Source organism: Lepisosteus oculatus, chromosome 6 (assembly GCF_040954835.1).
Source record: "Lepisosteus oculatus isolate fLepOcu1 chromosome 6, fLepOcu1.hap2, whole genome shotgun sequence".
NCBI lineage: Eukaryota > Metazoa > Chordata > Actinopteri > Semionotiformes > Lepisosteidae > Lepisosteus > Lepisosteus oculatus.
In genome coordinates, this window is record NC_090701.1 from 52,010,511 (window position 1) to 52,031,670 (window position 21,160).

The 21,160-nt window shown below is 35.6% G+C and overlaps 1 protein-coding gene across 3 annotated transcripts in view; it reads left to right on the top strand.

Moving 5' to 3' along the window:
- c6h8orf34 (chromosome 6 C8orf34 homolog) overlaps window positions 1-21,160 on the top strand; it is a 148,520-nt gene that overhangs the window by 54,512 nt on the left and 72,848 nt on the right. For all 3 annotated transcript variants that reach the window (XM_069191553.1, XM_069191554.1, XM_069191555.1), the window contains exon 6: window positions 5,374-5,543. In XM_069191553.1, the coding sequence (XP_069047654.1) occupies window positions 5,374-5,543 (170 nt within the window). The remainder of the gene's footprint in view (window positions 1-5,373; window positions 5,544-21,160) is intronic.

Here is a 21,160-nt window from a genome sequence, read left to right on the forward strand (position 1 = left end):
TTGCCAGTAGATTTCAGGATATCTAATAGATCACGCTGATGACTATTATGGATTCCTTACACTTTAAGCAAATTTTAATTGCTTAACATTTTTTAAATTGAAAATAATTTTATGTAGCCTGACTTCTTCACATATTCTCGTATACTTAATGTTCTTTCTAACCAGCCATTTCAGTGCTAATCTTGATATTGAATTCTTTCACTGTCATTAAGATTTCTTCTTTAGTACAATAAGAATTTGAAATAGGTAGATGTCTTTAACAAGAATGCCGTGACAGCACATTTTTGAGAAACTTGAGTTATTGCTAATTGGAGCACTGCACCTGTTATGTAAGAGTTTCATTTACAGTACCTGTCTGCCATTCTGGCTATATGCCCAGATCTCCAGCCGAGTCCTGAGATTAATATATTGAATTCCTTAAAGGAGGATGAATAGCAGGCAATTTAACATTAATGCATTTTAAATCTAATTTTGTTCCTTTCAGGCACTAATATATATGCTATCTATTTTCCTCAGGAATGTTTTAAATATTAAGAAAGTTTACTGTAACGTGACGCAAATACAAAACTATTTGACTTTCTTGGCAAATTCTTTTGTTTATGCAATTTTGCTGTATACTCAGTTTCTGCCTTGGGATTTGGCTCAGACTTTTAAAATGAACTACCTGTGCAAAACTCACAAAGCTGTGGAGGCCATTTTAATGGAGAGATGAATGTTTGTATCCTGTGTCATAGCGGTGGTAATGATAATCATTGTGCTGGTAGTCATAATAATAAAGATACACAAACTGGGAATGAAACACGTTGGTCCAGCTTTTCGTTACCAGACTGTGGCACAAGTAACAGGCACATTCCTTACTATCCTGTTTTTATGACAATATGAGAATTTTACATTTCACTTGGGATTGAGCACAGTTTGCCAGCATCATTCCCTATTCCTTGTCATCCTTGATTCTAACTTCCGTTATATCCAGGTCTAGATAGGAGTGTGAGGATTTGTTGGTAGATAGGAGCAACATTGAATATGATGGGAGGATGGGGGGGAGTGATTCTTTGTGTTACTGATTTTTGGGTGGCCATGGAAGTAGAGTCACTGAACACTAGGAAAAGGTTAGTTACTCGGAGAAAGCTCACTGAAGCTCATTAAATGATATGCATCACTTTTGTTCCCCATTTCAGAGGAGAACAATGTATCTTTGGTGGTGTTAACAGAGTAGTAAGTGTATTCAAACTTGGAGGGAACTGACTTCAACTAAACAGTACTGACATGTTTATTAATACAAATTAATAAAAAAAATGTGTTTGTACAGTATATTAATGTGAATACCTAGTTTGTAATGCATTTAGTGCCATTGGTGAATTTTTCAGCTTTTTATTTGTTGATTTAATTTCATCCATGCTCTTCTGTTCTAGATTTAATGGCAGAAGCTGTGTTTAGGAACCATTGTCTGATAATGTTGGAATATATCTTGCAGGCTTTGCCTCTTTAGTTACATCATTCCACTGAACTTGTCTTGATATCACTTTGTGTGATATCACTTCACTTGTGTCTGAAGTGTGTAGAAGTAGTTTTAAAATTTGAAAATTTATCCTGCCAGGGTACGTGAAAAGAGTAACAGCAGCAGCGATTCTAAAGTCTTCTGTAAGGAGATAATTTGAAATATATCTCAAATTAATTCATTAGATATACCAAGTTTAAATTATCTAGTGCTGCTTAGGTACTGTATCTTGCCTTAAGAGATATAGATATCAAGCACTAACATTTTAAATATCCTGCACTCAGCTCATAGCAGATAATTTGTGACACATGTACTGTACACAACATTGTGATCATAATTATGAGTAGCTGTAAAAATTATTGAAATCCTAGTAACAGACATATGCTAACAATTTGTAAAAAAGAAATTCTTCAACTTGATGTGCTACCATCAAGAATGTACTTATTCTCATGAAATATGTTTTTCAACTTGATGATGACTATAAACAGTTACGTGACTTGAATCTCTCAAATAAAGAAAAGCAGCAGGTTTTCAAATCGACACATTGGCCTCAATAGTCACCTGGCCTTAACCCTACTTCTCCACTGAAGTTTGGATTAGCTCATTAGGATGATAAAGTGAAAAACAAGATATCAACCAGCATAGATATATTCTGAGTCAAGATTTTGACTGAATGGAAAACCAAGTAGAAAGTCACTGTGACAGGATGCTGAGAGTGTTTTCAGTTTAATATTCTGATGAGAAGAATTTACAAAACAATTTAAATTTTAATTTAAAGAACAATTACACATAGGAGGCAATTTGCCTTACCTAGCTATTTTGATTACCCAAATCTAATCCAGCTGCTTTGTGAAAGAAGCTTGGGTATCCCTTTCGACATCATTAATTTGTAACTTGCTCCAGACTCTGTCCACCCCTTTACTTCCCATGTATAAAAAGTGCTTCCTGTTTTTAGTTTTAAAAACAATTGTGAAGGTCCCCTCCTCTATATTCAAGGCTAAAATTTTAGCTGTTTTAGATTCAGTGTAAAACATTCTTTTAAGCCTTAAATGTATGTAGTTGCTGCTCTTTGAACTGATTCTGGAGCAGTAATATTTTTTTTAATGCGATAACCAAATTCATCTTAATATTTTAAATGAGGCATTACCAGTACAGTACATTGCATACTGTAGGTGTAATCTAACATGCCTGGATTCACAGTTTCTGGTTTTAATTGGATATTTCCATTTGCTGCTATTATTTTTTCCCTGCAGGTATCTGCTACGTGTACTGTATGTAATGCTCCGTGCCTGTAGATTGGCTTTAGTGAGGCATTTGCCCAGTCCTGATTTTTTTCTTAATGTTATATTATATCTGGTGTTTAATGACTAGAGAAGTGGTCTATCTGGATATAGATTGAACTGAACTAATACTGTATATAACTGTGGTCTAAATAATGTGGGAGCAGGTGCTGTATGCCTTTGTTGCAAGTGTAGAGAACCCAGAGCAAACTAAATTAGTTAGGATTGTCACCAACCATCTTCTGTCTTTGTATTCTCCAGTGGTTTGATTGAGCTCCAAGGAGATTGTGTACCTAAGTGGCATTCAGGTCTTCAATATGGTGCGAAAGATTCCCTTAAGCATGGAGAGCTTCATCTCTGACAGCAGAATTCAGAAGAGTGACCTGACCGCAGCTTTCTGTTTGTCACAGGCATCCTGCATCTGTCCAGTTAGATCTGGCTTTAGAATTTTGTATTGGCAGATGGTGTCTTTCATTTGTTTACTCCTGCTGGAACACTGCCATAGTACGAAAATGAAGCAAATTAAACTGCTGTACTTAATGAAGTGAATATGTTTTGCAATGATGTACAGCACAGTTAGCATGGCAGGACATTTGGAACATGGCTAGGTTGCATGTGTACTAGTGCTGTTTCTGAAACAGCATGTGAGAATGCTTTCCCCTATATTCACAATCTGTTCAATTACCTCCCATTGCTTTTTTTCTCAGTCTGTGAGCCCCCATTCTGTGTACATGGTTTCGTTTTTATATAGGTTGTTTATTTGTCCACAATACTGATTATGACAGGTTATGAAGAGGCTAAACCACTTCATGCATACTGACAGGAGAAACTGTAAGCTAAATAGTAGTTAAATATGTGGTCAATAGGGAATCCAATATTAAATGACTTATTACTATATTTCTTAAATACAGCATATTACATATTAAATGGAGTTCAGACCACTATGTATATATGTTGAGGATATTATTTTATACTTCTGGAGGATCAATCTAAGAGGAGTAACACTAATGTTACCTGTTCCTAAAGTATCCTGGAATGCTGAGGTAGCATTTTATTTTTAAACTGCTGGGTTATGTGAGACATATCTGAAAAATATTGTCGCATTACAAAATATTACAGCACCTCATGTAATCACAATTCCAAGCTCAACGACTGATACTTTAAACTTGTATTTCTGATTTCAGTAGCATGAGCTGTGTGTGTATAGACTGTACTGTGTAGGTGGTTACTGGTGGGCTGTGGGTTCAGGTTCCCATTGATGGTCCTGCTGTACTTTAGCCCAGTGGCTCCAGTCCACCTAGTTGTATAATTGGGGACCAGTATTGCTGGGGTATAGACCCAGCAGTATGGTGATGGACAAGCCTCCTGTCCAGGGGAGTGAGTTATGTGTTCTCTACTCAACCTACACAACAGAAACCAGGATGATCTTAGGACTGATGAGCCAGGGTGTCTGATAATGACATATAATGCACTGGAAAGATCTATGGAAGGAAAAGAAATGAGTATGTAATGCATGGACATGCTACAATGTCTGGTTGTCTTCACAAAGTGTCATAATGCCTAAAGGCATGTATTGTATAGGTGTAAGTAGTGATACTTCTGTACATTTTTATGTTCTGTTAAACACTGTGGCTTTTAGTAAGAAACTCTCACATGAAAAGAGAATACAAAACCATGCTTCAGCTAATGAAGACTACACCTGTCGTCAGACTGCACTCCAGTTTTCACCTACTGTAGTTCTGTTATGTACAATAGGACTCTAGGCGTGTGTGTACAACTCCTACTGCTGAAAATTCAAGCAATGTAGGGACAAACCAAACTGTTTAGACTTCTTAATATAAATTCTTTTCATTGATAGGTTGATCCAGGAGAGATTTCTGCAAATAAAGTGAGCCGCCTCAAGTACACATCAGCATAAAATGATCTCAATGAGCATGTGGCTGCTCTGAAGTCTTTCATACATATTTTCTTTCTAGTTTCACAAAATGTTTTTCTTCTGTGTCTGTAATTATTTCTAATGCTATAAGAGTACTTTATTGTACCTTTGTGATTACTTTGTTACTTTCCGTCTACATTCTCTATTTTTAGAATAAAGCCTGGAGCTAAAAAATGTCATTTGATATTTATTTTACCCATTTCAACTAGGAAATCCCAGGCCTTTCTCCAGTGATCTTTCTACACTGATGAGAATGAAACATTGGTTAACAAAGAGGCCGTTATGAACTTCTACCTTTAATTTAGTTGAGAAATCATCGAACAAAGTACGTCTGAGATCACAGTAAACTCGCTACAAATGCAACTACAGCAACTAATTCACCTTCTGCACCAACCTCTGTCTCTACATCCTAGAATATGCAGTATTCTTGTTCATGGTTGAACCCTCTTGAACAGATTTCTGAAAGGTTTTTATCTGAAGCAGTGCTCCAGTTTTCAGTGTGCAGCATGCTGTATTGAGTCGGAAGCGGTTTGTGAGCTACAGGAAAGTAGGCATAAAAGAAAAATGCACAGAGCGCCGTACTTCTGTCTCCGACTCTGTAATTGCATGGAGGAGCAGAAGACTGTCGGCACCCCACACGTGTTCTTGCTTTTGCTCAGGACCCCCTGGCGTTTAACTGCTCCTTGCTGAGGCCCCGCGTGATCGGGGAGTGGGTCGGCCGAGAGGAACACGACGCGGATCCCCTGGCCGCCGAAATGCTGCAGCCTCCTGTGCCGAGAACCAAAACCGAGCAGTGGGAGAGCGAGGACAGCAGCGGCCCTGCTGGGAGGTGAGCTCTATCCCGTTGGCAGCAACGATGACCACCGGAGAATGGTCATCGTCAAGGGAAACTCATTTTCAAAATGGCCGTGCGTGAAACAATACACAGTAAGTAAGCGGAACGATTGACCATCGGAGTGTATGTGTTGTAACCCATAGATTTTCATTTCTATAGGGATATAGGAGTGCGTTCTTTAGATCAAGAAGAGTATAGAGAAAAAAAAGAAATTTGTACTTTGTATGTGATCCGAATATTTACCGCTGGAATGGTAACTTTGGGGTGTTCTGTTACAGTATAATGGTGGTGTAACATTTATTTTAAAACATAGTATACAGTATACAGGAGGTAAAGGAACAAGTAAAGGTTTATTCCATGCTGAAAACAGAAGAAAAGAAACAACTGGCTGTGGACCGTTCTTCAGGTGGCATTTATAGGAGATAATTATGTATAAAATGCTGCAATGTCTATTCAAACGTGAAATGAGAATCTACATAAAGTTAGGTTGAGTGTAATTTATAATGTACAGTAATAGTGTTTGCCTTAAATAGATATTGCACAACTCTTCTAAATCAAATAATCATTTATGATAATGACATCATAAAATCTTTATTAATTATAATAACAAAGAGGTTTTTATTTTCTGTAAACATTTTATCAAAAAGGGATACAGCATTTTGCTTTAAATACAGGATTATTTTATATGTACAAATATAACATTCATATTCTTTGCATTAGTCAGGAAGGACGAACATTACCAAAGGATTTAAGAAAATACATCCCATTGCACATACAGTACTGTTGTTGTTTTACATAATAATGTAATTTGAGAGCTTTAAAAAATTCAAACTGAAACTGTCTAAATTTTCTAAATGTGTTAAGAATGATTTACACACTTCAATGCTTGTAAGTTTAATTGATAATTTAGGAGACTGGCAAATTAAACTAAGGATTTGTGTTTTTGAATGTGCTCTACACACCGTAACAATGCTGCCAAAGTTTTTTTTTAAAAGCAATCAGATTTTCACACTTCTTACCAAAAATTTAGTCAAAAAGCTATCTCTGCAATTTTGCTGATATATTCAAGACAATAATTATCTTTTACCAGTCTGCAATTTGCAGCTTTTTATTTATAAAGGACTAAATTGCTTTTCCTGCCCAAAAAATATCTTGTGGATAATGGCGTGCAAATGTATGTGTTGTCTTTAAGGTGGACAAATCAATGTCCATGATCAGAAAAAAAAAACAGTTGAAAAAAACTACAACTTTAACAAAAAAAATGAAAGTTTAGGTGGGTGGCTGTGTCAGCATGCGTAGGTTGCAAAGGAACAATAGGTTAATTCCATGCTGAAAAGAGAAGAAAGAAAACGTTGTGTTTTCTTTCTTCTCTTTTCGGCATGGAATTAACCTATTACTTGTTCCAACATTAAAGTTTTACAGTTATGAATTAAAGTCACTTTGCACTCCCTGTGTACTTGTGTACGATTTTTTAATTTGATTTGGAAATAAAGCACAGTAGATTTTCTTGTGTGATTTCTGTCTCATCTGTGAAAATGCTCTAACACAATCTTTGTCACTGCTTCCATTTGTCTTGTTTTACACAAGTCATGTGTGCAGTGGAACAGTATGTGCTGCAGGATACTGGCTGTCCTCTATGGCTTGATTTAAGACTGAACCATTACATTCCATTAAAAAGACTGAGTCATTTTCATCTTTTTATGGAACAAAGGTTGGAACAAGACAACAGTGTGCATCTGGGCTTTCTAATCAAATTGGCTTCATTTATTTTTGGATTTTTGATTAATATCTTCATTGTATATATTGCACAATTTTGCATAAATGCAACATTTGTTAAATTACTTGGATAGAACATCAGATTAGACTTTTATGAAACATGCAGTTTACCTAATAAAGAAAAATGAAAAGACTTCCAAGTGACTTGTCAGGTTGCTTATTATATTTTCCATTCAAAATGTCTGTTTTGAAAGTCATAATATTATAGCTATGCATGCAGTATACTTTATTCTAAAAATCATGCTGAGTTATGCTTAAGATCAATAGAAATTATATTTGCCCAATGGCTTTGTCTCATCTGCAACCTTCACTTTTACTACCATAGTGTTTGTTTTTCAGATATGGGTGAGAAATATTTGAGTACTGGATATGGCATTCTTGTGATCTTGTCCAAACAGCAGGATTTTCGGGCTTTTATTTTTGAAAATAAACTGTATTGTTGATATTAATCAATTTTTATTTACTTACAGTTTGAGTGGTCTGCCAAAAATGAATATCATACTAAATTGCTTTAAATGCAATTCATTTTTCAGAATCTCACTGTCTTTTTTCCCACATTCAAAGTGAAATTACTCTATACTCAGATTAGACCTTAAATAAACTGGAGATTACAGTAGAAAATATTAATATACACCAGAATGGGATTTGTTCATTTTAAAATTAAGTGGCTGAAGAAAAAGAAGGGAAGGGGTAAATCAGTGCAAATAAGGATGGGTAAAATAATACAGTTTCATTTGACATTTTCCTAAATTAAGAAAAACCAGGGAAAACAGCTCCTAGCAATCCCCCGGAACCGCCCGAGGGACCGAGCGTTTGACACACCGAGTCAATATTTACTTAACACAAACATCACATTTCATAGCATTTCACCAATCCCAAAAATCAGAAAATCAATCAAAATTAGACAACCGGAGCTTCACAAAACCGTTTACAGAACCTAAATAAACTTTATCTGCTGACGTATTTTGGGAAACTTCCAAAGTGCGTCGATAAGTAATCAAAAACCCAGTTAAACAAAAACCAGCAAAAAAATATATATATATCCCATGTTTTCCCTTGTTTGGGGCATCCCAAAAAAAATTTAAAATATCCATAAAACATTAACTTTACTCATCTCCAGACCTGGAGGAAGCCGAGGGTTATTGGCTATTGGAACTGAATTTTGAAACTGAATGCCTTGAACAAGCTGCTCTGATTGGGTAAAAACCCTGTCATTCATTGTATTTTCAGCCATTTAGATCCTTTAGGGGATGGGACTTCCTCTGGGAGCCCCTGGCTGCGTTCTAACTGTATTCCAGCTATCAATTATTAACACAGCAGGTGGTAATCAATCAGGTTCTTATCGGTGATCATTTCTTCACACCTGAAGGCCACTCTAGAGTTTTTTTCAATGTCTTACAGCAGAAAAATGCTCTTGAGCAGGGCCTAAAGGTTTTTAATTGCAATTGCGGTAGAATGTATGCATTTGTATTGACTTTCAGTATTATTTATAAATGTTTTGGGGATTTGTGAAATTTCATTCTTCATTTCAGTCTTCACAAAACATTGTTGATTTGTCCCAGATTTTTATCCAAGCAAGTAGACACCTAGGGCAAGGCATTTTCATCTGTTTGCCAGGCTCAAAAGTTGAAAAAAAAATATCCTTGAAGACAGAAAAAAAATGTGCTTGCTGTTTTTTGTTTTGTTTTCTGTATATGTTTGTCAACTGAGTGGACACATTAAGGAATAAAATAAATTGTCTACACTTAATGCCAAGGGGGTTAGCTTCAATATAAGACTTGAACCAGCCTTCTGCTATGTTTTGCTGCAGAGATACAACAAAATACTTAAGGGGAGAAAATTCCAGGTGGAAATTGGCCACTTACAGCACGGCATTAAATATCTGTTAAGAAAACTCACGTATGACCTGGCTCTATAATGGAACACAAATTAAATTAAGATTTCTGAATTGTTACAATCTTTGACCAGGAAGTCCAGGTTGCTCTGTGTTTCCAGTGGTGATTTGGACTTGCCAGTGGCACAGCACAGAGCACAGGTGTCAGGCCCAGCCTTAGACTTCTAGTGAGTCTTCAACTTCTCCATGAATCTACAGGTAAACATAGAAGTCTTGGTTTCATTTTAAGTAGCACAATCAGGTGTCTTACATAGCTTAGCTTGAAGAAGCATAAATTATACTCAAACTGGTCCGTGTTTTTCACAGATAACAAAAAAGTAAAGTGTGCAAAAAAGTACAATGAACTCCAGAAGTATAAGTAACAGAGAAATGCAGTATAGTACCGTGAGTTACTGTATAGTTCATTTTTGCTATTATTTATAAATCTTCTTCATTAACAGAACAGAGGTCTTCAGTTCTCCCTTATGCTTTGACTTCTCTTACTTTACATTTTTCGATGATCTTTAACTACTGTAGATCCCATCTCTGCCTATTTACTGAAAGATTGTCTGCCAGACATCTGCCCAATATAATTGTCAACATCATCAACACCTGCTTTTCCCTGCGTGTGGTCCATACTGCTTTAAAGACTGCATCACCCATTCCTATAATAAATAAAACCCTGGCTTGGATTCTGATATAATGATGAACTACAGACCAATTTCTAATTAAAGGTTTTAGTGGGGTTACATGTTAATTTCAGGCATATTTGATAGCAAATGATTTGCTTGAACCATTTCAGTCCAGTTTTTGCTTTAATTGTAGCATTGAAACTGCCATTCTAGGGTTGTAAATTATTTACTTATTATAAGTATCCCTATGCTCCTTGATCTTAGTGAGGCAGGCTTTTTATACACTGTGAGCATTGGGTGTTGCTCAATCACTTGCAAATATTCTTATCTAACAATGGCTTGAACTGGTTCTGCTCTTATCTGACTTGTTGGCAGCATTTATTTTCCCCTGGTGCTCATAAATTGCTAATGGCCCCAGTCAATCATGATGTGCCGCAAAGTTCAGTCTTGGGCCCACTACTTCTTATTATTCATATGCTTCCTCTCGGTCAAGGTATACACATACATGGTCTTCAGTCTCATTGTTATGGGGGTGATGCTCTGACTTATGTTATAACTTCTTCTCCCTCTGATTTCCTGCTTCTGCCTCTTATCTTTTGTTTGCATGACTTGTTTGCAATTCCCTGAAGCTAAATAGCGATAAAACAGTGAAATTAAAATGTACACAGTAACTGTAAAACCTCCAATTTACATCACAAAATAGACCTACATTTCCAGGTCTGCACAGCACCATATTCTGCAATTCAGAATAAGGCAATAATACATCCGGTGACTTGAAGCAGCTCTTTTAAATTGTGAACAAGCAATTATTTTTATCCATTTTATCCAGTATTACTCTCGACTTCATGATGGATTTGCAGACAAATTGCTCATACATTACAGTACATTAGTCGTTACAGTGACTAGTGAGCAGGAAGGGCTGCCTTACGTCACAGTTCCCGTGAACTCTTGACAGCATGGCGTTTATACAGTGATTTCACAAAGTTCACAATTATGTGCATAATTCAGAGTTCAATAATTTATTTTTTTACCAAGATTTAATCATCGGTCTCAGTAATTGGGACTACAATTCCCCTGTAATCCACGCTTTGCTCTTTTAAAGGGTACCTTCGTCTCAGAGTGCTGGTACTGTATAGGTATTTCATTGTTCTTATCAGCCTGATTGGGGGATTGAGGCCTACAGTCCAGCATTCCCCACAGACCTTAATGCCATAAGGAGCTGAAAGTTGAAAGCCACATACAGTACCTCCAATATTTCACTTCATATTTTGTGGATCACTCACACTACTCTGGCCTTCAGTTTTGATAATCTGGGACAATACCTTCAGGGCCAGTTTTCTTGTTATTTCGTTATTGTTTTTGTGTTTCTCGATTCCATTATTTTCCAATTGCCTGCTGTTTTTGTCACTGGTGGTCTTCCTCAGATTATCCAGGATATCGTTTCTATATTTGTTCTGATCACTGAAGAGAACTGTAAGTTCCATCCAACTTTCTTTGATCTTCATGTTCTCTGTTAATATTTTGCCTCATATTATTCTCACTGTTAGCCTTCATCAGTTGTTTAATGATCTTGTATTTGTCTCTCTTTTTTTCTCTTTGTTGTAGTTGTAGTTGCAGTTCTTTCTTTGCGTTTCTCATTAACATTAGTCAGTTCTGGCAGTCTTCTTGTTTGTTTACACACAGTACTCTGTCTTGTTGTAATTTTTCCTTCCTGAAGGTATTTCTTCTAGATCCAAGTTGTTAGTTTACCAGTTTGGGTTTCTATGTTTCTGCTTATTTCCATGACTGTTTGTCTGATTTACTCCATATCACTCCTGCTGTTTTCACAATTGTTTCTCCTGTTCCTTATCTTCATTATGATGTTGCACAGTGTTAATTGATTATTCAAATGTATTTTGTGCCTGGTAAGAATCTGCACTGGGTTGCAAGTTCTTCCATTTCAGTCATATGACATGTATGTCACCCATATTCCACGTCTCACTGTTTCCCAAGTCCATTTTTGATAGTCTCAACCTTGGGATTTAGAATTGGATATGTGAGTTTTCTTGCAGGAGTAATTCACCTATTATTTCTCCTGGTTTGTATCTCCCTATTACCTTTAGTGCTTCATTTATTTCATTCCGCCCAAGGTAGGACGGTTTATGTGATAAATTATTTTTTGAATTGAATAAAGATTTCATTGAATTAAAATAAAACCTAAAAATGCATTACTGGAGTATTAAAAGGTGATTTTTATCATTTTAAATGTGTTTGTGGCAGCTGTTGAATTATGAAAATGCTTACCCTGCACAAAGGATACATTGAGTCAAAAATTAATGCCACCGTTTTAGAGCACTGAGAAGAATATATACATGATTTGTATTAGGACTGCTAAACATTGTTAAGATTTAAAGTAGGAAGTACTTAGAATAACGCCAATTGGTTTCATGCCAGTGTAATCAAAGGATTTTACTACAGATAAGGGCTGAATTGACTCCTTAAGATTTCTCCTTGCAATGAAAATTTGCCTTGTAGTGAAAATATGGATTTTTTTTTCTGGCTCTCTAGATTGACATTAAAATAATAACAGACTGATAACAAAAAGACAAAATGTGACAGCACCAAAATAAATTATTTTTGCTTTGACAGGTAGAGATCATCATATAAGGTAAATTATTGTAAAACTGTGATGTCTAGGAATGTTTGAATTCAGGGTCTTTATCCGTTTTTTCTTTTGTTATTCAAGCTGTTAATAACATTTATGTGAGTCACTATAAGCTGGTTTTCTAAAATGCTAGCCAGATAAGAAAATGAAAAGAAATTAAATCTGTCTCTGTGGGCACGCCTCTCTGAGAATTATGCAGTTGTTTTAGCAATGAGCTCTTCTTTTCATTCTGGGAGCAATATGCCTTCATTCTGCTGATAATCCTGGGTCATGTTATAGAAAGTATATACTATAGCTCATCTGTGTTATTTTATATAAAATGAAGAAATCAATAAAACACTTTAAATAAGAAAGATATCTCTATCAGCACTAGAATCCCTCACATTAACATTTCCTTGTAGAAACATTTGTTCAAGCAGTAGTCCTTTGACTTTATTTTCTGGCATTATATGCAATAAAATGATGGAAGCTTAATGTGTAAGATTAGGAAGAAACTTTTTTTTTTTTCCATTTTATTACAAGAAGGAAATCAAAAGGAAATATCCTAAGCCATTTCTAGAAATAAATTAATTTTTAATTAATCAAAATAGATTATATACTTTATCATGCTTTGGACAAAAATTTGTTTTTCCTTTTAATTTTTAATCAAATGCAAACAAGAAGACAGAAATATGGTGCTGTTGTGCCTTTTGTCCTCCATATTTTTTTGCCTTTTGTTCTTGTAGTTGTGCTATTGAATTTATGAAGATGAAGAACACATTATTCCTCAAAAATAAAAGGAATTCCTCACAGTTTAGTTTCTTGTAGGCAGAAAACAAATTTTGAGAGAATATTGCTCCAAGATAGCACTTTTTAATAAGAACTGAGTATACAATCCTGTGGATCATTATTCACATACAGTATTGCTTATGGCTTATTTCAGTAAACTAAGTCTGATATTGTGATCAGTTTTGTATGTGTGCCTCATGAGGAAAAATAAAAGTACTTCGTGCCCTAGAAAATTATTTTGGTGTTCAGCTATAGAAAAAAAAATGGTAGCCTTTTACAGCTGTAGCCAGGGAAATATTTATTACATGTGCATGCATGTGTGCACGGAACAGCATGCCCATTGAGGATGTAGCTAATTAGATTGAATCCAGTATTAAACCATTAATCATACATAGAGCTGTACTGACAGAAATGCCTTAATTACGTTAAGTTATTCCTTTTATTAAATCGAAACCCATATTACAAAGCCTGAAGTCTTGGCAATGAGGATAACACAGAAAACATACAAAAAGTGGAAATTTCCTTGACGGTGATGAGAAAAGTATTTAATTAGGACACTAGAGGAAACTTATTTTTGACATTATGAGCAACAGCGAGAATTCCGCTGACATCTGTTGAAATATTTTTCTTGACTTACATAGTACGCATCTGATTACAACCCTTCCTTCCACACAGAGGTTGCCAAGTTGATTACACTATTTTATCATTGATGCTACTCCCACATGAAATCTGAAGATCAGTGAAAGCAATCCAGCTAAATGCTCACTGAAACACCTCCTAAACACCAAATAAGATCCTCAGATCAATCATGTACAGTACTAGCAACCAGCTGAGACTGTGACCACAGAGAGCTGTGTTTACAACTACAGACGTTTTCTCTTACCAGGCTCTGGAAAAAAAACCTTGTGGGTTGGAGGTAGGATATACTGTTCTCTTTTTATGTGTCCCTTCACCAGATAAAAAAAGGCCAAAGCAGAACTTTGGCAGAGCACAGGTATTATCTGATGGTGTTTAATGTCCTAGCAGGTTGACTTAAAGGCACCTGTTTGGCTAATGAGGATTGAATAAAGTCACAAAAAGTCTGATACCTATTGGGTCAGGAATTGTTTTGTGAAAAGATCAATGGGTTAACCTCCTGTTAATAATAATAATAATAATTATAATAAATAATTGCTTACACTTATACAGTATAACACTTTTCTGGACACTCCACTCAAAGCACTTTACAGGTGATGGGGACTCCCCTCCACCACCACCAATGTGCAGCCCCACCTGGATGATGTGACGGCAGCCATAGTGCACCAGTACACTCCCCACACACCAGCTCTCAGTGGGGAGGAGAACAGCGTGATGAAGCCAGTTCCTAGATGGGGATTATTAGGAGGCCATGATTTGGAAGCCTAAGCCCTCAAGCCGCGATCGTGGGGCGACTTGATGCTAGGCGGGCCTCCGGGTGTCCGTCTTCCAATGCAGAGCCCCGAGCTTCCGGAGCACCGGGTTAAAATAAAGGCCTGTGAATCCAGGGACAAGTGAAAATGATAATGAAATTAACACAAAAGGGTCGGAGCGCCCTCTAGAGGAGGAGTATGCTTCCATAATGTCTGTAAAATGGTATGATGAATATTGTCAGAAATAGCACTAGTATCTGCTGTTATTAACAGACTATTAGTAACCTATGTTATTAATATTAGTAAGAGTTCTCTGAATACTATGCAATAATTTAAACTCATACTGAAAACATTTGCAGATAACTGAGTATGTTGTGAGCAGTATGTAACTGAGCAGCAACAGCCCTTTCCAGAATTAAATGGAAAAAATTAATCAAAATAAGTCTGAATAATAGTAGTAATAATAGTAACAATAGTGGTTATAGTAATTTCTTTTCTTGAGATATTGTATTGTTTTTAATTAAATCATATTTAATTGATGGTGTGTAGGTACATTTTTATAATGGGGAGTGCTGTGTATTCATGCTTGATATGACTTGGTTTATTAAATATATTGTTTTTTATATTGATTTTTGTAATTGCACCTCTACCTTTGTAATCTGACAGTTTTCACAGTGAACACCATTTAAAGTACACTAGATTAAAATGAATGGGGAAAATAAGACTGAAAAGTCAGCACACTAGCTCTTTTCTTTAACAGGAGTTTGCTTTCTGTTTTAAGACTGGAGGGATCTGAGATTACAAACAATTTTATGATGATCTTCATGTCAGCCAAGGGTATACTTCATGTTTTTTTTTCTGTTTTCGAGATGAAAGACTAAAGCCGGTTATTCCTCATCAGAAGCAATGGTCCCTCTGGTCAGACATGTCTTGTCTTGGCTGAGCCCACTATCCAGGGACAAATCACCTGAGGAATGGTATACAAGCAGCTTGACATAAATATGAGAGAAATGTGTTAAAATCCTGTAGTGTATTGTTTTGAAATATTCATCAAGTAGAATTCTTATCGTTTGGTATAACCTTAGGTGTGCTGTAAATTGATATAGGTACTTTATTAAATGTATTAATGAAAAAATATTATATACCCATCACCCCAAAGATAACGTTATGGGTATTGTTCAGTGGATGATCAGGATTTATTTTATCACACCTAATTAATCTGTATTAGATATAATTAGATATAGGTTATTATCACATTTTTGTCACTGTATTAATACTTGATAAAGATGTTATTTAATCTGGAGATAACTACAAAACATGATGTATTAGTACATTTGAATCAGATTAATTTAAAAAATGAATGAGTTCCTAACACCAGCTTGCTTTGTGAGCACATTTACAAAATGTAACAGCTTTACACCTCATTTAGACAGGGTTTACCAAGTCACATGATGTGTATTCTTTCACCAGTTCAGCATGGTAAAATAACCAATTAGCGAACCCGAAGAGGACAAATTTCCATAATGAAAGCCAAATACACTGCACAAAATGTAACTTCCGTTATTTAGGGTTATTTGCAGTTCCGTGTCTGTGTCACCAGACAGATAACACACTGAGACACGATAGAATAAAGGGGAGAAGAGGGAAGCTGTTCTATCAAACATAATTCCAGACTACTAAGTCTCTCTCTAAAACAATCGTGTTTAGAGAAAATGGTTTAAAACCATTTAAGTGGTTTATTGAATTATTTAAATTATGGATTCAATTAACTGTAACAGCACAAAAGAGACTCAGAGAGAATGATGTACAGTACAGTGGTGCGAGTGGAGGTGGGTAGTGAGAGTGATGGACACATTGCAGTATAAGATGGTTCTAGACCACACATTACCATGAATACGTTTGGCAGACAACTTGTGATTGGGCCTAGTCAAATTTATCAGGCTTGACCAATATTTCTTTCCACTGATGCATGTTTAATCAATTCTGTGTTGTATAAACCCACGTTGGAGAAGGGTATACTGTACATAAAAAAACTACATACCTGTATGACAATATAGAGGAATGGGTATGATTCAATTAGAGTAGTGAGCGTCAAACATTTTTGCGATATTTGAATCACTTTTTACATCTCATAAACCTTTTGTTCTTCTCACAAATTCTTAAAGTGCAATTTTGTACACTTTCGTTCAGTATTATGTAGGAAAAAATATGCTGTGCGCATTTTTTGTTTTTATCAAAAGATTAGAGATTAGAAAGTATCTAATCAGCAACGGTCATCAAGCTGATTAGGATCATATCACATTTCCTTTCAGTTGAATAAACAGGTTAAATTTACTAAAAATGTTAATTGCGAAAAATCAGGCATAAATATCCTCATTAGTGTAGATCATAATACATTCCTGTTATTGTCGTATTTGAAAGAATTTTGACATTTAGCCTGACTACTGTTTTGTTAATGGCTAATGAGTGCCCATAACATTTTTGCCTATCTGCTTCATCTGTGCTAACATTATGTAGAACTTTGTTTGCTACTATACAGTAGGTCTGAGGCAAACACCTGATAAAATAGTCATTTAATATATCTGCCATTTCCCTGTCATTATTTTAAAGTTTACCATCATTATCTCCAAGACACAGTATTTCATTGTTGTAAGGTGATTGTCAAATGTACAGTGCATTAAGTTACTTTTGAGACCAAGTTTAAAAATGCCCATATGTCTGCAGTATTAATTAGTCATGAAAATGTTAAAACTATTAAAACCAACTAAAATGACATGGATGTCCTCTTTGTGGTAGGTAAACTCAACTCAATCAATGAAGATTTCTAATAACCCACAGGTCCATGTAGTGGAACCAAAGAAGTCTGATCAGTACAAAGAAGATGCATTACCCATATGCCTATTACATGCCCATATTAGTAAATTAATAACCAATTAGAAATTCTGCATAGTTGTCAGACAACTGTCAACTTAGATTAGATAATAATGTTCTTTAATTTACAGTGACGGGTGCTCAAGTACTTTCCCATATCCTAAGACATACTGCCACAGAATCATTTCTGGGAAAGTTATTTTATGTATGCAATTATTACACTTCATGCTCTGAAATCAACAAACAAACTGCAATTAGATGTCGTAATTAAACAAAAACAGGAAATGCCTACAGGTGAACTACAGGAGGAAAACATTCTCTTTCAATACTGGGTAAATACCTATTGACTGCTTAATTGCTAATGTAGTGATACTGTAATAAAATGTAAAATAATAAAAAGGGTAATAATATGGAACCAAGTATTTATTGGAAAGTCTATTACATGCAATGTTATGGAAACAATAACAGTTAATAAACTAGAGGAGGAATACGAGTTTTAAGCAATAGTCAACATGGAACATCAACATTTAAACCTAGTCATGTCTTACAGTATATCTGAAATGTTTTTCTTTAAACAAGCACAAGCATTAGTGGGTATGAAGAGATCATATCATGTGGTTCATTTACATTTTTAGAAAGCATTTTATAGGATTCCTTGTAAGAAACTAATTCTTATATGTAAGCATATACACCAACTTTCAGTTATTATGCAAGCTTTTCTTAAATTGTATTCACATACTGTATGTATTCAACAAATAATTTCTTAGTCCCCCTCACATCTTAAAGCAAAGAACTATGATTTGTTACTATTAATGAAGGCTTCGTCAAAGAGATTCTCCTTTATGTTGCTCTTCTGCTAACGAAGCTATTTACAATTGTCCAGTGAAACAGCATGTCACTGAATATGGGATCCTGAAACGCCTTTCCTTTTTCTTAGTAGAAATTATTACAAATATATTGCATGCCATTACTCACATTAATTTTGCTAGGCTCTTCATGGTGACAGTCAGATTGTTTGTGCCTTTGAAGTTTTTATATTGCATGATGGAATTAAATCCATTCTTGATCAATGCCGATTCTGCTTTTGTCTGCTTTTGTTGCAATCTTTATTATGTGTCTACATTTTCCACTGCTGTATTTAAAAAAAAAAAATATTGTCTCATAATTATAGATGAAGCATTTTAATGTTGATGTCCACTTTTGCTGAGATGTCCTACTTTAAGTTTGTTCTAATGCTGGCACTGGCTTTCTCACTACAATTATGCTTGTTGGAAGATCACTATTTTTTTGCATGTTTTTTGGGCTGGTTTTCAAAACCATAAATGCATTTTCCAGCACCTATATCACCCTGCAACACAACTAGCAACCCACTGGAGCTCAGCACGCGTGAGCCTAGCCTGAATGGGAAACCTCTTGGGAAAGCTAAGGCTGCTGCTGGAAGAGGTGTTAGTTGAACCATTAGGAACACTCACTCTACAGTCTGTGTGCCTGCTAACGTCCCAGTATAGCGACAGGGACACTATAATTTAAGAAACGGCTCTGTTCTTTGGATAAGATGTAAAACTGAGTTCCTCACCCTCTATGGTCATTAAAAATCTCAGGGCGTTTCTTAAAAAGAGTAGGGGTGTTACCCAGTGTCCTGGTCAAATTTCCCCCTGGCCTTTCCTAATCATGACCTTTCTAGTAAGCCATCTATGAACTGGCTTCATCACTCTGTTCTCCTGCCCACTGATAGCTGGTGTGTGCTGGGTGCACTGTCTGCTGTTGCATCATCCAGGTGATGGTAGTTATATATCGTTCCTGGTTTACAACGACTGTCCTGCACTAACATTTTCAAATCAAAGCTAGTTTCTTGTGATTTAACATGTTCAACCGATAATTATGATTTTAGCCGAATTGTGGCTGTCTAAAAGTCAGTTAAGTACTGCCTGAAATGAAGCATGGGAAAACACGTAAGAGTTATTTGGCATTGTTTCAGCACAACCTTATGGTAATTTTCCCCAAACATGTCTGAAGTAAAAATGTAACGGTCCCTGCTTTAACAACATTATGATAAAAAAGATCGGGGGTGCGTGAGCAGAACACAGCACTGAACGCCCTCATTGTTAGCAATCGTAATGCTAAAAAAATAAAGACCCTCTGCAGGGCTCAAGTTGGTGATATCTCCACAGTGTTGCAGGAAGTCCTTATAGAAAATGTTACAAAAAACGATGGGCAGGCGATAATCAAAAACCGGACTGGGACAGTCCAATCGAGACAACAAATCTAAATCGCAAAGGCAGAAACGAGCGAGAATCCAGGAAGTAACAATGAGATCAAAATTGAAAGAAGAAGGGTACTTGCACTAGTGAGCTCTAAAGAGAATCCTAAATAGTGATAGGAAGGGAAAAGAGGAGGGTTAAAATAGTGACGGCAGTGAGAGGCGATAGGAACACTAGTTGCAGCGTGAGCGTCTGTTTGTGACAGCGTTTGTGAGTGTGTGCAATGCGTGACACTCGTGGCGCTAATACTTCTGATTGTAGATGGTAGGCACTCACAAAAATGCATGTACTTGCATTAAGATCACAGGAAAAACATGACGTACAGTAGTAAGTAGTAAATATTCAGATTAGGGCGATGTATTGTCATTAGTGGAGTACCGTAGGGATCTGTTTTAGGACTGATGCTCTTTCTCATCTATTCTGTACATGTGATCTAGAGATTGTGCTAGATACGAGACTAATCGTGTTTGTAGACGATACCAAAATCGGAGGATTAGCAAAAACTGTTGAAACAGCAAGTTAAATTTAAAAAAGATTTATATCAGTTTCTGGATTGCTGCAAACAGGTAGCAGAAAACGCAACTCTGATTTTGAAGAGACTAAACAATTAGTAACTGACCAATTAGATATTTATGCGGGTAAAGTATTTTTATCTTTCACTCAACATGGAAAAGCAATAAATGAATCTTGTTTTGTTTTATACATCTCTAAACGTAAGCACTGACATCCCATTTAATTTAACTATTTTTGTACTAATTTATTAAGTTAAATATATGTATCCTTCGATGCTACTTACAAATCAGCATTAAAGTAACTATAATTTTTCCTTATTTCTATCTATAACTAGAGATTATTTCTCATATATTTTTAAATTAGTACTTAATATTCCCCAAGCACTCTATGAATATTTTATGGAATTTAATACATGTTTGAACTAAATTAAAAGTTTAACTCATTTAACTTCTAATATGCTTATCCTCCTCCACGGACAAAGAAGATTAAAAATTTATGACTGAAAAATTCTAAAATGTTCCATTTGCTTCAATATGCTTCTATTGTTTTTCAAATACTTGTAATAGCATGAACCTCTTTATTGCACCTCAGTGTTTTCAACTGCAAAATAAGGATACATATTTTGTCCAGCACTTTTCATTACATTATCTCAAGGCAGTGTAATGTAAAGTACAACAATGAAACAAAAGAGACATCTACATACAATTAATTTAGTGATATTCCAGTAGCATTTACTTTTTAGGTTTTAACAGAAATAATTATGTATTTATCTGCTTCTGGAAATGTATATCTGTGGCAAAAGGATGTGTAAAGTTTTTTTTACTGTCACGGAAAAAACAAATCACCTAAGACTAATTTCATTCATCACTGATATTCCAAATTAGA